The 13,960-nt window shown below is 37.5% G+C and overlaps 1 protein-coding gene across 28 annotated transcripts in view; it reads left to right on the top strand.

The window, feature by feature from the left end:
* Positions 1-13,960, top strand: part of dmd (dystrophin) — a 249,405-nt gene that overhangs the window by 138,431 nt on the left and 97,014 nt on the right. For all 28 annotated transcript variants that reach the window (XR_015475971.1, XR_015475970.1, XR_015475969.1 and 25 more), the window contains exons 40-48: positions 134-286; positions 459-629; positions 2,315-2,425; positions 2,655-2,800; positions 4,362-4,485; positions 4,760-4,935; positions 5,093-5,240; positions 6,453-6,584; positions 9,212-9,361. Coding sequence is in view for 24 of the 28 variants with exons in the window: in XM_087236510.1 (XP_087092636.1) it covers positions 134-286; positions 459-629; positions 2,315-2,425; positions 2,655-2,800; positions 4,362-4,485; positions 4,760-4,935; positions 5,093-5,240; positions 6,453-6,584; positions 9,212-9,361 (1,311 nt within the window). In the remaining 4 variants the exon portion in view is untranslated. The remainder of the gene's footprint in view (positions 1-133; positions 287-458; positions 630-2,314; positions 2,426-2,654; positions 2,801-4,361; positions 4,486-4,759; positions 4,936-5,092; positions 5,241-6,452; positions 6,585-9,211; positions 9,362-13,960) is intronic.

Genomic DNA, 13,960 nt, shown 5'->3' with positions numbered 1-13,960 from the left:
ATACTTGCAACATACTATAAAAAATATACAGTCAGGCGTTCATTTCCAGAGTAGTTTCTATTAGTGGTCAGTTTTAGTGACTCAGGTTTGACTGTAAAAAATGTGCTTTAATCTATTAATTCTCCATTCACAGAATCTGAGAGCCCTGAGAAAGAAGAAGGCTCTGGCTCTCGCATCGCAGTGGTATCAGTTCTGCAAGAAAAGCGATGACATGATGCAGTGGCTGGACAGAATCGAGAAAAGCATACGAGAGCTTCCAGATCCCCCGGAGGAGCCCAGAGTGAAAGTGAGGGTGAAACTTTCTCCACTAATTATTATTTATACTCCTATATTTTAGCTTCTTCAAAGTTGCTCAGCCCCAGGGATGTTTTTTAAAGTACTAACTGTGTGAGCCCCTCTGCTTCCATCTTAACAAGTTCATGAATATTTTAGGACTGTGTATGTATGTTCTCCACCAGGCAGTTGGATATGAGATTGACCAGCAGCGGCCCAAGCTGGAGGATTTACGTGGATTGGGGCGTGTGCTTTCAGAGGGTGGAGCTAGCAGAATGGTTGAGCCCCGCCTCCTGCCTATCAATAAACGATGGACGGAGCTAGACGTTAACTTCACTCGAGTGCGCCACAAAAGTGTAAGTCGGTTTGTTTCTTTTTTGACGTGATTATGTGACAATATCAAGATAAACAATGCCTTTCCAGAGATGTAAACAGAGGCAAGTTTTAAAAAAAAATGTGCCATGGGTTATAGTACAAATGTACTACAGAAGCAAATCATAAACAATGATGGTAAATAGTTTAATTAATCATTTACCAAATAATTAAATAAAACAATTTTTAAGAGCAAAATAATAATAAAACAATTATAAAAAATGCTTAAAAATGAATAGATAAGTCTGCTTTTTTAAAAGGGAAAATTGAAAATTCTGTCATTTACTCATCCTTTCCCAACCTTTTGAGGGTCTTTCTTTTGTTGAACTCAAAATAAGACATTTTGAAGAAATCATTGACTTTAATAGTGTTTTTGTTGGTTAATTTTTAGCTTTCTTCCACATATTAAATTTTGTGTTCGACAGAATAAGGAAACTCATAAAGGTTTCTAAATAATGAGTAAATATTCTTTTTTCACAGAGTTTCACACTGGAGGCTGCAAATTAAATTACTAAAATAATTCAAATGTTGGCATCAACAGCCAAGTGGTTAATTGTGCACTGACATATAGCACCATGGTGCTCACGGCGACCCGAGTTTGATTCCCGGCTTGAGTTCCTAGCAAAGCAACGGTCAACACAGGGCCCAACACATTTACACGGGGAATCCAGAGTTGTGGTCGTTTAACAGGCGATAGGTCAATACAGGTAGGCAGCAGGCAATGTAAACAAACAAAACAGAGCAAAGCAAAGACCGGTACATGGCAGGGCAAGGCAGGGAAACCGTGTTTTAAAAGTCACTAGACAGATAAACAAGACTCTGCAATGAGAGTCTCAAAGTGAGCCGTATATATGTGGTGTAATCAGTCAATAAGCAGCATCAGCTGTGTGAGTCTAATCAATGGAAACGTGGAGCAGGTGTGTCTGTGTTTGTGTGTGTGTGTGTGTGTGTGTGTGTGTGTAAGTGTGTGTGTGTGTTGCATGACTGGATCTTGTAGTCCACATACCTGTGGACTTGTAGTCCTTATTAATGATCTGCATGTTTACCAGTGATCTGCACAGGCTGTATCACTGGTGACTGTGACAGTAACATCATAAACATATTTAATAATTTGTATTTCTACCTGCTTGATGTCAGTTTTCAACAAATTAACAATATAGTAGAATTTACAATATAGTAATTTGGAAAATCACATATGTTCTTGCTTAATTTAAAAGATTGAAGTTCTTATGAAATCAAAATTTACAGTGTTTATTATTTTAGCGTATTCTTTGTTATTCTTTAGGTAAACTATTAATCCATGAAAGTGAATCCACAAAAAAACAATGTTTGTTTAGTAATCTTCAATCAATATGGTCCACGTTTGGAGTGGCGGTTCTTTTTCAATTCAATTCAAGTTTTTTTGTGTAGGGCTTTTTACAATAAGTATAGTTTATCTTTTTCTTTTGCCTTCAGATAGAGTTTTCTTAACCACGGCCTTCTTATCGAGGGAATGATCCACAAAATAAAAGCCTTGCCCCCTACTCAAAATTCCATTTCAATTAAAAGTACATCCACATACTGAAATAGAAGTCAACACGGAATTTAATTAACACAGAAAACTTTTGTTCTTTTTCCAAGTAAAATAAGCAGAATAATTGAGATTTCTTCTCCATCCTTGTATGTTCAGGAGCTGCAGTTTCTGCTGCAGTGTATCTCTGAGAATGAGGCTCTGCTGAACTCTCCCGAGCGCTGGTCTACTGCATTCATCAACCTTCCCCAACAAGAGAAGTGCCTTAAGGTCACATCATAAACCACGGTTCATTTCTACACATGATATTTTACTAGCTCATGCATATGTTTTTTCTATCTGTCAGCCTTGTCAGTTTATTATGGATTTACTCATGAACACACGTTGTTTTACACACACACACACACACACACACACACACACACACACACACACACACACACACACTGTTGAATCAGCAGGAAAAATGCTTTAATTGGTTGTGGCACGTGTGGTTTAGGAGGTTAAAGTTAACCTGGATAAACTGGAGGGTCCCGTGGCAGAGGCTGTTGGAAGAGGTGCATCTCAACCTGAGGAGGGTTTGCTGGTTCAGCTGCTCAGGACCAACTGGGAAAACCTTAAAATGCTCTACCAGGACAGACTCAAGTAAGAATGAATGATGGTACACTGCTGAAACCTGCCCTAGCGCTTAGGGGAGTCAATAATAGGGGTGTGGGGTATTGAAACATCAGAAACTGAAAAATCAGATAAGAATTAAAGTATATTTTGCTGGATGTGTTTTTGTGCTGCTGTATTGGTTGCGTTAGATCTCATTTTTTTAATATTGTTTTGCAAGTGTCAATACACTTTATTTTTCATATTCTATTTACTATTAAGTAATTTAAATTTTAGTAATTTTTAGTGCTGGTCAAAGATTAATCATGATTAAACACATCCGAAATAAATGTTTGTTTTGACATAAGAGCACTCGTCCAGCCTGTTCACCCTTCACCCTTTTGTATTACTCCACCTACATACAGCAACAAGCAGAGGACACTCTACAGTTTGACAAATATTGCAGCAGTTTAAATACTTAATCTACTTTTGAGGATTTTTTTAGTTGAGGATGTAGATGTTTAGATTGCAACTATGCAGTTTATTTATAAGGATAGTGTCTATTTTAAATATTTATAATTTGTTAAAGACACTGCGTCGGCGGCAATTAGCCTGTCATTGAGCAGACTAAAGACGGTTGACGTTGTCCATCCACAAGATGGCGACAGAGACTGCATTAATAAGCCTTTACAGGAGAAAAACTCAGCGTAAAAAACTCTAACTACAGCTAATTAAATCATTATTTAACAGGTTAGTGACTGAGTCGATCTCTCTCTTTTGTATGTTGTAGTGGTGTATTTATACCATAGTAATTGTAGTGTGTTGAGTGTGAGATGAGACTCACATATTAGGAATGCATGTATTTTGTGTTGGCCACTCTTTGCATAACCCTGGTTGGCCATCTGCTTCTAATGAGAGCTTTCGTTACTGCAGACTAGTTCATTAAACAGAAAGATAGAAGAAATTCCTGCATGTGTTTAGTGTTTTTCCTTATCGCAAACACAACAGAAATCTGGTAGTGATTGCGCTGCTTTATTTTGGGTAAATTAATGAAATGTTCCGAATGCAACAGAGAAATACTGGGATATATTTCTGTAGACTGATGGCATTTCATGCCGTTCAGCCTTTTAACCTTAAAGTGTCATCCCTTTAGACATTACGCTAGAGAATTATTCAAATATCAGCTCTAAAGTGACGTTTGTGAATTAGCAATGGTTTCTACTGTTTTGACGTCAGCTGCAGATGTGAATGAATGGCGGAAGAAAATAGTTCCTTGCACAAATATTATGCCAAAACAAACATTTATTTAGTAAGATTTTATCTTGTAATTTGTTCCTTTTTGTTTAACTGTAATACTTCAACTTAAGCATTTATATTGAGTTAGTTGCAAAGGTAAATGCCTTTTAAATTAATTTTATTTAAATTTTGGATAAAATTCAGTATATATTTTATTCCAGTTAACACAAACAATCGTTAATAAAAAAAGCGAAATTGCTTTGTAGAAAATGAATAAATAAACAAGCGTTGTAATCTAACTAATATTCATTGAAATCACGGCACTGTTTTGTGTTTAAAATATCTTCTGCAACTTTTCTCTCTGATTTTACTCAAGACGCCTTGAAAAAGCCAAGAAGTTCAATGAGGAGCTGAAAATGCTGGACAACTGGCTCACAGATGCTGAGAGGACGATTATGAAGTATGAACAAGACCCCATAAATAATAGAGACCACCTCAAGGTAATCATAAATGTTACAGTTATATAATATAATATAATATAATATAATATAATATAATATAATATAATATAATATAATATAATATAATATAATATAATATAATATAATGTAATGTAATATAATGTGTGTAAAAATGTTATTATATTATACTGTAAATAATAATGATTTAGAATATTAAAGAACGTGTTAGCTGAAACTCTTTCAACAGGCAATAAGTCATGCTAGATTAGTTTTCAGGTCATCTATACTGTGCCATTATATTCTGCTTTCCCAGGAGCTTCAGGCGGGTTTGGAGAAACAGGAAGCAGCAGTGAAGGGACTCAATGCTCTTGGGACTGATCTGAGTCCACAGTGCAGTAAAGACGACAGGGACCACATTAAACAGCAGCTCGCCTCGATCAACTCCCGCTGGGCCAAAGTGTCCAACCAGCTCACTGAGATCAAGAGACGGTGTGTAAAAAAAAATTCAGGATGCAGCTTGTGCGAGATGCCACGCATGTTTGAATATCTTAGCATAATTCAATTTGAGCAGCAAAACACATACATAATTGCCCTCTTTTGTCCTTATTTTGATGGAATGCATAAATACGGCTGCTCCGTGTTTTAGGTCTGCCGGGGCAAAAATGCTTCTCGCAGAGTTAAATGAAGACATGGGGGAGTTTCAATCCTGGCTGGATGATGCGGAGGCTGTGGCTGCACTTCCTGTGGAAGCGGGTCGCAAGGAACAGCTCAGTGCAACTTTAGAAAAAGTCAAGGTACAAATCACTTTGCTCAAAGGTCTGGTAATTAAAATAAAATAAAATAAAACATTGATGAGAATATATGTTAGCTAGTGTGCTCCAAAACAGTGACATTCAAATATAAAACTGATATAAGAATCCAAAGCTTGCTGTTTGTCACTTTCGCCTAAAAGGATCGTTTTTGTCACATCACCTCATGCTTCAGTTTCTTATCAAATCTTGACCAATCAAATGCTCTCTAGTATCTGACATGCCCCGCCTCCTTCAAGATGCTTCTTATTTGCTTTATATTTGTTGTGCCTGATCCCAACCACTCTATGAAAGCAAAAACCCATTGGCTGTTTTTAAAAAGGGGAGTGGCTTACACTATGTCCCCCCTCTTTTCATTTTTCAGTTGAGATTAAGTCAAACATGAGAAAAAATGCACATTTTAAAGCACTTAATGGGATCTTTAAATAAGAGATACTATTAGCTCACACATTGGAGGAAAACGGTGCTTTTAGCTTCATATTAAAAGGGATATATCATGATATTCTGACTTTTTTCATGCCTAGGGGCTGTAATTGTGTCCCTGGTGCATGAACCAGTTCAGAAAAATGTGGAAAAGGGCATCCCAGTTATTCAGATTACTTCACCAATCAGTTTAACACTGTTTCTGAAGGATTCTATTCGGGGCTTTGCTACTGGGGTGAATGATGGGGACAATTATGTTTGGCTAGGTTACCCCACAAAATGAAGCAGTACTATATAGCCCCCTGTTCTGTAAATATTTTTAATCTCAGTATGATTTGTGTGCCAGAGGTTTTAAAGAAAACCCCAGAAACGTGCAATTTGATGGAGCAGGTTTTCCAAATATCTGCCCTTTACCTCTCCATAAAAAGGTTTAGTCTGAAACTGAGTATTTATGAATTATTCAGTTTGCGACACATCTGAGGGAGCCAATAAAATTGTAAGTCACACGTTAGCTTAGGTTAGTCTTTGATCAGTCTCAAATAGGAATAAATTTGACAAGCAATAATAAATGATCTGAGAGGCATTTTAAACTGAAACTTTACAGACACAAATTCACAATCTGAGGACACCAGGGATTTTTTTTCATCTTACAAAAACGGGGCATAATATGTCCCCTCAAAAATTGTAATTCTCCCATGAGGCAAATCACCAAAAATGAGTCACAAAGATAAGCGTGTAATTAATGCATTTTTGTGTGTGTGTGAAAATCTTCAGGCCCGGGTGGTGGAACTGCCGAGCAGGAAGCAAGCTCTTCATCAGATCAACAGCAAAGGCTCATCTCTCCCCGCTGATAAAGTCAAACCATTGGAGAAGCAACTAAAGGTTATCAACATGCGCTGGGCGAAGGTAATCGAAATCATTTCTTTCCTTCTCGCAGTTTGATCTTTCAGGCCCATTAAATTCAATGATATTGTGACCTTGGCATTATTATCCCAAGTGCCATTTTTGTTAACAGCCTAATGAGGGCATTATGATTTAATAGTGAGACTTAAGTTATTGTTGATGTGCAAGTTTAGCTAATAGCTACTTAGCTAGCATTGACAATGGAAGTTAATAGTTGAATGTAGGGCTTTATGGCTGTGTATATCTTAACCGTGCACTATATTCTCAACCGATTTTTCTTTATTTTATTGTCTGTGCAACAAAGGCCAGCTAGTGAGCAACTGACTCCTGTGCAGAGATTTGCTCGTTCGATCCCAGTTCAGAGCTGGTTTGGTAGTGTACCGGTGGGGTTGCATTGATGCCGTGACCTGGAAGGGAGTGAGGTTTAGGGGGATGAGTGTAACACAGGCCAGCTAGTGAAGTGCTGTGCAGGTAAACCTCACTCTTCTGACCTCTGAAGGTGCTCTAGCGACAGACACTAGAGGCCAGTCTTTAGCCTCCTTGTTAGAGCTACTGACGATGTAGAGAATCACTGGTTCAATCCCAGCTCAAAGCTTTTTGGGTAGTCTAGGACCGACAGGGTTACATTGGTGCCGTGACCCGGATGGAAGTAAGGTTTGAGGGGGTGATTGTAGCAGAGGCCAGCTAGTGAAGTGCTTTGCAGGGGTGTCCAAACTCGGTCCTGGAAGGCCTGTGTCCTGGAGATTTTGGTTTAAACTTGCCTCAACACACCTGCTACAATGTTTCTAGAAGGCTTAGTAAGAGCTTGATTAGCTACCCCAGGTGTGTCTGATTGGGGTTAGAACTAAACTTTGCAGGACACCAGCCCTCCAGGAGCGAGTTTGGACAACCCTGCTTTAGACACTAGAGACCATTGGTTTGTGCCCAGCTCAGAGCTACTTGGGTAGTGTAGGACCGGCGGGGTTTAATTGGTACCCGGATGTGAGTGAGGTTTAGGGGGATGAGTGTAACAGAGGTCAACTTGTGAAGAGCTGTACAGGTAAACCTCACTCCACTGTCCACTAAAGGTGCTCTAGCAACAGATGCTAGAGGCCATGGTTTTAGCCTCATTAGAGCCATTGACTCCCATGGTGAGAATTGCCGGTTCAATCCCAGCTCAAAGCTTGTTGGGTACTGTAGGTGGGTTACATTGGATCCATGACCCGAATGGGAGTAAGGTTTAGGGTAGGTGAGTGTAACAGAGGCCAGCTAGTGAAGTGTTGTGCAGGTAAACCTCAATCATCTGACCTCTAAAAGGTGCTCTAGCAATAGACGATAGAGGCTATGGTCTTTAGCCTTGTTAGAGCAATTGACTCCCCTGCGGAGAATCCTTGGTTCAATACCAGCTCAAAGCTGGTTGGGTAGTGTAGGACCGGCATTGGACCGGCATCCAGGTCACGGTTGCGTTGGTGCCGTGACCTGGATAGGAGTAAAGTTTAGGGAGGTGATTCAAACCGAGGGCAGCTAGTGAAGTGCTATGCAGGTAAACCTCACTCCTCTGGTATCTAAAGGTGCTCTAGTGACAGATGCTAGAGGCCATGTTCTTTAGTCTGCTTGTTAGAGCTTCCGACTACCATGCAGAGAATCGTCGGTTCCATCTTAGCTCAGAGTGGGTTGGTTAGTGTAGGACCGGCAGGGTGTGTGTGATCCTAAGAAAAAGGCTGCTGATGGAAGTTCTGACTGGAGCACTCGTAGTAAGATCAAGTCAGCAATCTGAGGTGAACTTTTACATGTGATTTAGATTTTAGATTACTGACTTAAAGCTGTAAATGGACGTACAAAATAACTCTGTGTACAATATATCTTGTTAAGTTAAACAGTCATTAGCGTAGCACTACAACCTCTGCCTCCCCTGGTCCTAGCATGACTGATTTACATTAAACTAGGAAAATGTAAGTAAAATACATAAATAACATGATTTTGTGTCATAAAATAATTAGTCTTGTTTGTTGTATTATTCAAAATATATGAAAAAAGTGATGAATTATTTTTGTGACACCAATCACACAGTTTAAGTCAATATCTGCTTTATTATTCCATTTTATTTACAATATCCCTCCCAATTATATATTTTTCCCCAGATTATATTTTGTAACGTAAACATAACTTTGATGTCCTTGATGAAAAACATTTAGTCTTGTGTTCTTTATGAAGAGTGTGTTATTTATTATATTCAGTTACATTTAACTATAGGATTGCATTCATGAATGCATTTGCTAACATCAATAAACAATGAACAATACACAGTTTTTGTTCATGTTAATGTTAATTGATCAAAATACCGTTGATCATTGTTAGTTCGTTAACTCATGGTGCATTAACCAATGTTAACAAGTATGAATTTGGATGTTAATAATGCAATAATAAATGTTGAACTATGATTAATAAAAGTATTGTTCAAAATGAGCTCATATTAGTGAATATATTAACTAATGAAACCTTATTGTAAAGTGTGACCTTATATTCTAGTTTTTTGTTCTAATATTTTATTATCTTCTTGTTTTAAGCTTGTATGGATTAGACAGGTTTTGTTAGAATCCCTCTTCTGTGATTTACCGAAAAGCTCTAAATGTTTTCTTATTCCTCTAAAGGTGTCCACTGATCTTCCTGAGAAGCAGAGACAAATCGAGGATCTCCTCAGGGATTTGTCTTTGTACCAAGAACAGCTCTCCAAACTCTCAATTTGGGCCTCCAATACAAAGACTCAGCTTGAGCAGTCGCCTACTGCAGTGGACCCAAAGGTAATCTGACAGACGTGATCCAGCACATATGTTCACTACCCATGGTCCCACTGCCATAATACTGCTGTGTGTCTTATTTCAGCTTCATGCAGTAATGTTTCACTCAAGCCGATTGAAGTTGAAGTCTTTATTATTTATTCTTTATTAGTAGAATTATTAGCCCTCCTGAATTATTAGCCCCCCCTGGATATTGTATCCACAATTTCGATTTAATGGAAAGAAGATTTTTTCAACACATTTCTAAACATAATAGTTTTAATAACTCATTTCTACTAACTGATTTCTTTTATCTTTTGCCATGATGACAGTACATAAAATTTTACTAGATATTTTTCAAGACCCTATTATTCAGCTTAAAGTGACATTTAAAGGCTTAACTCCAACCCCAAATCAGAAAAAGTTGGGACAGTATGAAAAGCGCAAATAAAAAAAATAAAGTAGGGATTTCCAAATTTACTTTGTGTATTTCATTGCAGACAGTACAACAAACATTATTTAATGTGTTCCTCAAGAATTCTTTTTTAATTGGTATTTTGGTTGTCTCATTTTGCACTTTAAAATGCACAAAACATTCTCTATTGGAGACAGATCGGGACTGCATGCAGACCAGTCAAATACCTGCATCATCTTCCTCTGCAGCCGGGCCTTTGTAATGTGTGCAGAATGCGTTTTGCATTGTCTTGTTTATATACATGGAAAACAGGCATCCCTGGAAAAACGGCAGCATATTGTGCTCCAAAGTCTCTTTGTACTTTTCAGCATTAATGGTGCCATCACAGAAGAGCAGTTTACATTTGCCAAGGGCACTGACACAACCCCATACCATGACAGACGCTTGCTTTTGGACTTGTTGCTGGTAGAAGTCTCGATGATCCTTTTCATCTTTGGTCTGGAGAACACGGCATCATTTCTCCCAAAAAATACCTAAAATACGTATTCATCTGACCACAGTACACATTTCTACTTTGTGATGGTCCATTCCAGATGCCTTTGAGCCCGGAGAGGTCGACAGCGCTTCTGGACACTGTTAACATAGGGCTTCCTTTTGGCACAGTACAGTTTTCACTGGCATTTGTGGATGTAATTATGTATTGTGGGACTTGACAAAGGTTTGCCAGAGTAGTCCTGAGCATACCTGTCAACATTGGAATGTAAAAATGAGGGATATGTGTTGGAAAATGTTAAATGTGTTGGAAAAAAAAACTATAAAATCATGAGGAACACATTAAATAATGTTTGTATTGTCTGCAGTGAAATACACATCAAAGTAAATTTAGAAATCACTACTTTTGTTTTTTTTATTTGCGTTTTCCATACTGTCCAAAGTTTTCTGATTTGGGGTTGTAGGTTAATTAGGTTAAGTAGGAAGGTTAAGGTAATTAGGCAAATCGTTTTTTAACAGTGGTTTGTTCTGTAAACAATCAAAACAAAATATTGCTTAAGGGGGCTAATAATCTTGACCTCAAAATGGTTTGGAAAAAATTAAAAACTGCTTTAATTGTTGCCGAAATAAAACAAAAAAAGACTTTCTCCAGACGAAAAAATAATATAGGAAATACTGTAAAAAGTTCCTTTCTCTGGTAAACATCATTTAGGAAATATTTAAAAAACAAAACAAAACTCACAGGAGGGCTAATGATTTTGACTTCAGCTGTATAGGGTCTCAAATAAGGTTTTTCAAAGACTGAGAAAAAAGTTGTACTTTGTTATAATGGTGGTTTGACCTTTTTAATAAAGTATTTAAGAAAAATAATAAAATTAATAAATTGTCGCAAAGTCACTGATGCCATTTTGTCTCAAAATTTGCACCGAGGGAGTCATTGAGATGACAAAGACAGTGTGTTTAATTAGACTCCCAGCATCATCTTCGTAGTTTTCTGCTCTCATCGTAGCTTCTCCCATCAGGACACGAGTTTCACTTCTCTGGAACTAATGAGTTCAGGAAATCATTAGTTCTTTCAGTTACTGAAATTATGAGAACACGTCTACATCTGTACTATAAAGCTACGTTCACACTGCAGGCAAATATGACCCAAATCTGATGTTTTTGCCCAAATGTGACTCAGATCTGTTTTTGGCATCTGATGGCATTGGATATTTTCAATTCCAATTGGTGCCACTTTCATATGTAGTATTAAATATTATCTCTATTAAATCTAATAAGGATATTTGTTAGGTGCAAGATTTAAAATCATCAGAATAAATATTGTATAATAAAAACTCAACCATACATTTTTTGAAACATGCATTTAGAGAACATATGACCACTATCATCTACCACTACCATCTACCCATCCTCAAATTGAAATTCAACAGCCCACAAGATAGCAGTCTTAAGTAAAATATGTGTGCAAGGCTGAGGTTACATACATCAGCAGTTACTGGAAGTTCAGATCTTTAACACGAACCAGATCTTTTTGACAATCTTTCAATGTTAGTACTCAACATACCAAAAATATGTAATTAGCAATCATAATTTCAGTTAGTTAAAACATCACTATGATCAGAAAAGTTTCTTTTAATTAAGTTTTGCAACCCAATGCTCTCGGTTCACCGCGTTGCAGTTGTTCAAGTTAAGTTCTGTCAAAGCAGGCTGTCAAGTACTGTTTGTGTTCAGGTAACCATCTGCTGAATCACGCATACGCAGTACTATCGGTTCAATGCTTCTCAAATCTGATCCCCGTATACTGTTCTAATAACTGAATAACTCAGTTTAAATTGGTTTATTTTCGAGTCAGAGTGGTGGTACTAGGCATGTTAAAAAGTAAGTAGTTTGTGGATGACAGTTCTTACTGGAGACACGAATCGAAATGATTCAGTTCGATTTGGTGAACTAGTTTAACCAGTTCACTTTGGAGATCCAGTTAAAAAGATTTGTTCTCGGTCGCGATCAATAAGACAGAAATAAAACCCATTATTAGCAAAAATGTGCTAGATTAATAATTTTAAGTCTCTGAATTTAATGCGGTCACCGTGCTGCTGTCATGTCTACTCGTTGTTTTTGTCGCGGTAGTAACATCGAGGATGAAGGACGAAAATGAAGGTTTTTGCTATAATTTTAATTAGTTTCAGTCAGTTTTGTTTGTACACAATACAGTTTCAGTTCTATTTTTTAGAAACTCTCGTTTTTGTTTATTTCAGTTAACGAAAATGATAAAAATTTATTTTAGTTTTTTCGTTAGTTTTCGTTAACTATAATAACCTTGTGCCACGTCTTTATTCTGTACTGGTTCACGCTACAAACATCCTCTACTCCTCAGCAGCATAGAATAACACATCGGGCAAATACTCTACACCATTGTTTGAATGACAACTGGCACTCAATAACCAAACATTAGCTATTTGCTTGTAACCCCAAAAAAGGATTGTTCAGTTAAATTCAAAATACCATCATAGTAAAACAGCCATCATAACATTTTCATTAATTTGTGGCTCTTTTTGGATTCTTGGAAGCTATAGAAATTAAAAATGTAAATATGCTGGGACCATTGTTTTTGTTTATTTGCCTCAAAATGGTCTTGAATACATAGGCCTACATGAAATAGCTATATTTCACTTAGTTAATTAATACGTTAATAAAACCAAATATGAAAAAGAAACTGGACCTAACTGGAAACTTACCTCTTGCAACAGGTTAATTATTTTTTTTCCATTGTTAAGGACAAAAATGTTTCAATATACCGGTAGGCAATGTTTCAGTTTCACTTTGAGTTTTGACTGGATACAGCCTATGCTGTTTATGGGTGCTTTCACATCTGTAGTTCGCTTCATTTGGTCTGGACCAAGGGCAATAAATGATGCATTGTAGCATTTTCTGCCGTCTTTGGGGTCATTTTCACACCACACTGCTGGCTTTGCTTTGCTCCAAACCAGATGAAAAGAACCAAAATGCAGTCGTCTGACAAAATCCACATCACTCATTGGCCAGATGCTGTTGAACCTATGTTGTTTTCGATTGGTCAGAATTCACATGCGGGAAAATCCCAATGGAACTCCCGCAAGTAAACAAACCTGCAGACACAAAATGTTTTTTTTTACTATGGAGGGACGACTGCGCTGGCCGATCGTATCATTGCTCATTGTATACTATATAGTTTGTATACATCACTTTAGACAAACTATACATTTCGAATTAAGCTGGAAAACAATGTTTTAATGCATCGCACGTCACTTCAGGAGGAGGCGTGAACTAATTTAGCTAAACTGCGACGTGGTCATATTGCGGAAATATTACCAACGATCCATTAGGTAATATTTTTCCGTCTCTCTCTCCGTTTAAAATTGTTGGTAAAGCGCTGTCAACAAATGTTTTTCCTCCACGTTCCATAATACACAGTGCATCGACCTACGGCAGCTGGATTAGTCCAAAAAGGTGAAGTACTTTTTGCGGTTGGGTCTGTTCTAATTCGGTTCAAATTCTCACCACAAAAAAATCGCTCCAGGGTTCGTTAGAATGTGCTGTGCGTAGTTGTACCTTTGTGCATGTGGTTCAGATTACAACAATAATTTGTTCACACTGGAAATCTGATAATGGCCACATTTAGAACAACAGTGTGAACAGTTTTGCCAAAAAAAAAAATTTGATTTGAGAATAAATCA

This window comes from Danio rerio, chromosome 1, assembly GCF_052040795.2.
Source record: "Danio rerio strain M-AB ecotype USA chromosome 1, GRCz13ab, whole genome shotgun sequence".
Taxonomy (NCBI): Eukaryota; Metazoa; Chordata; class Actinopteri; order Cypriniformes; family Danionidae; genus Danio; species Danio rerio.
Note: the sequence above shows the minus strand (reverse complement) of the source record. Positions and strands in the feature narration are given on the sequence as shown.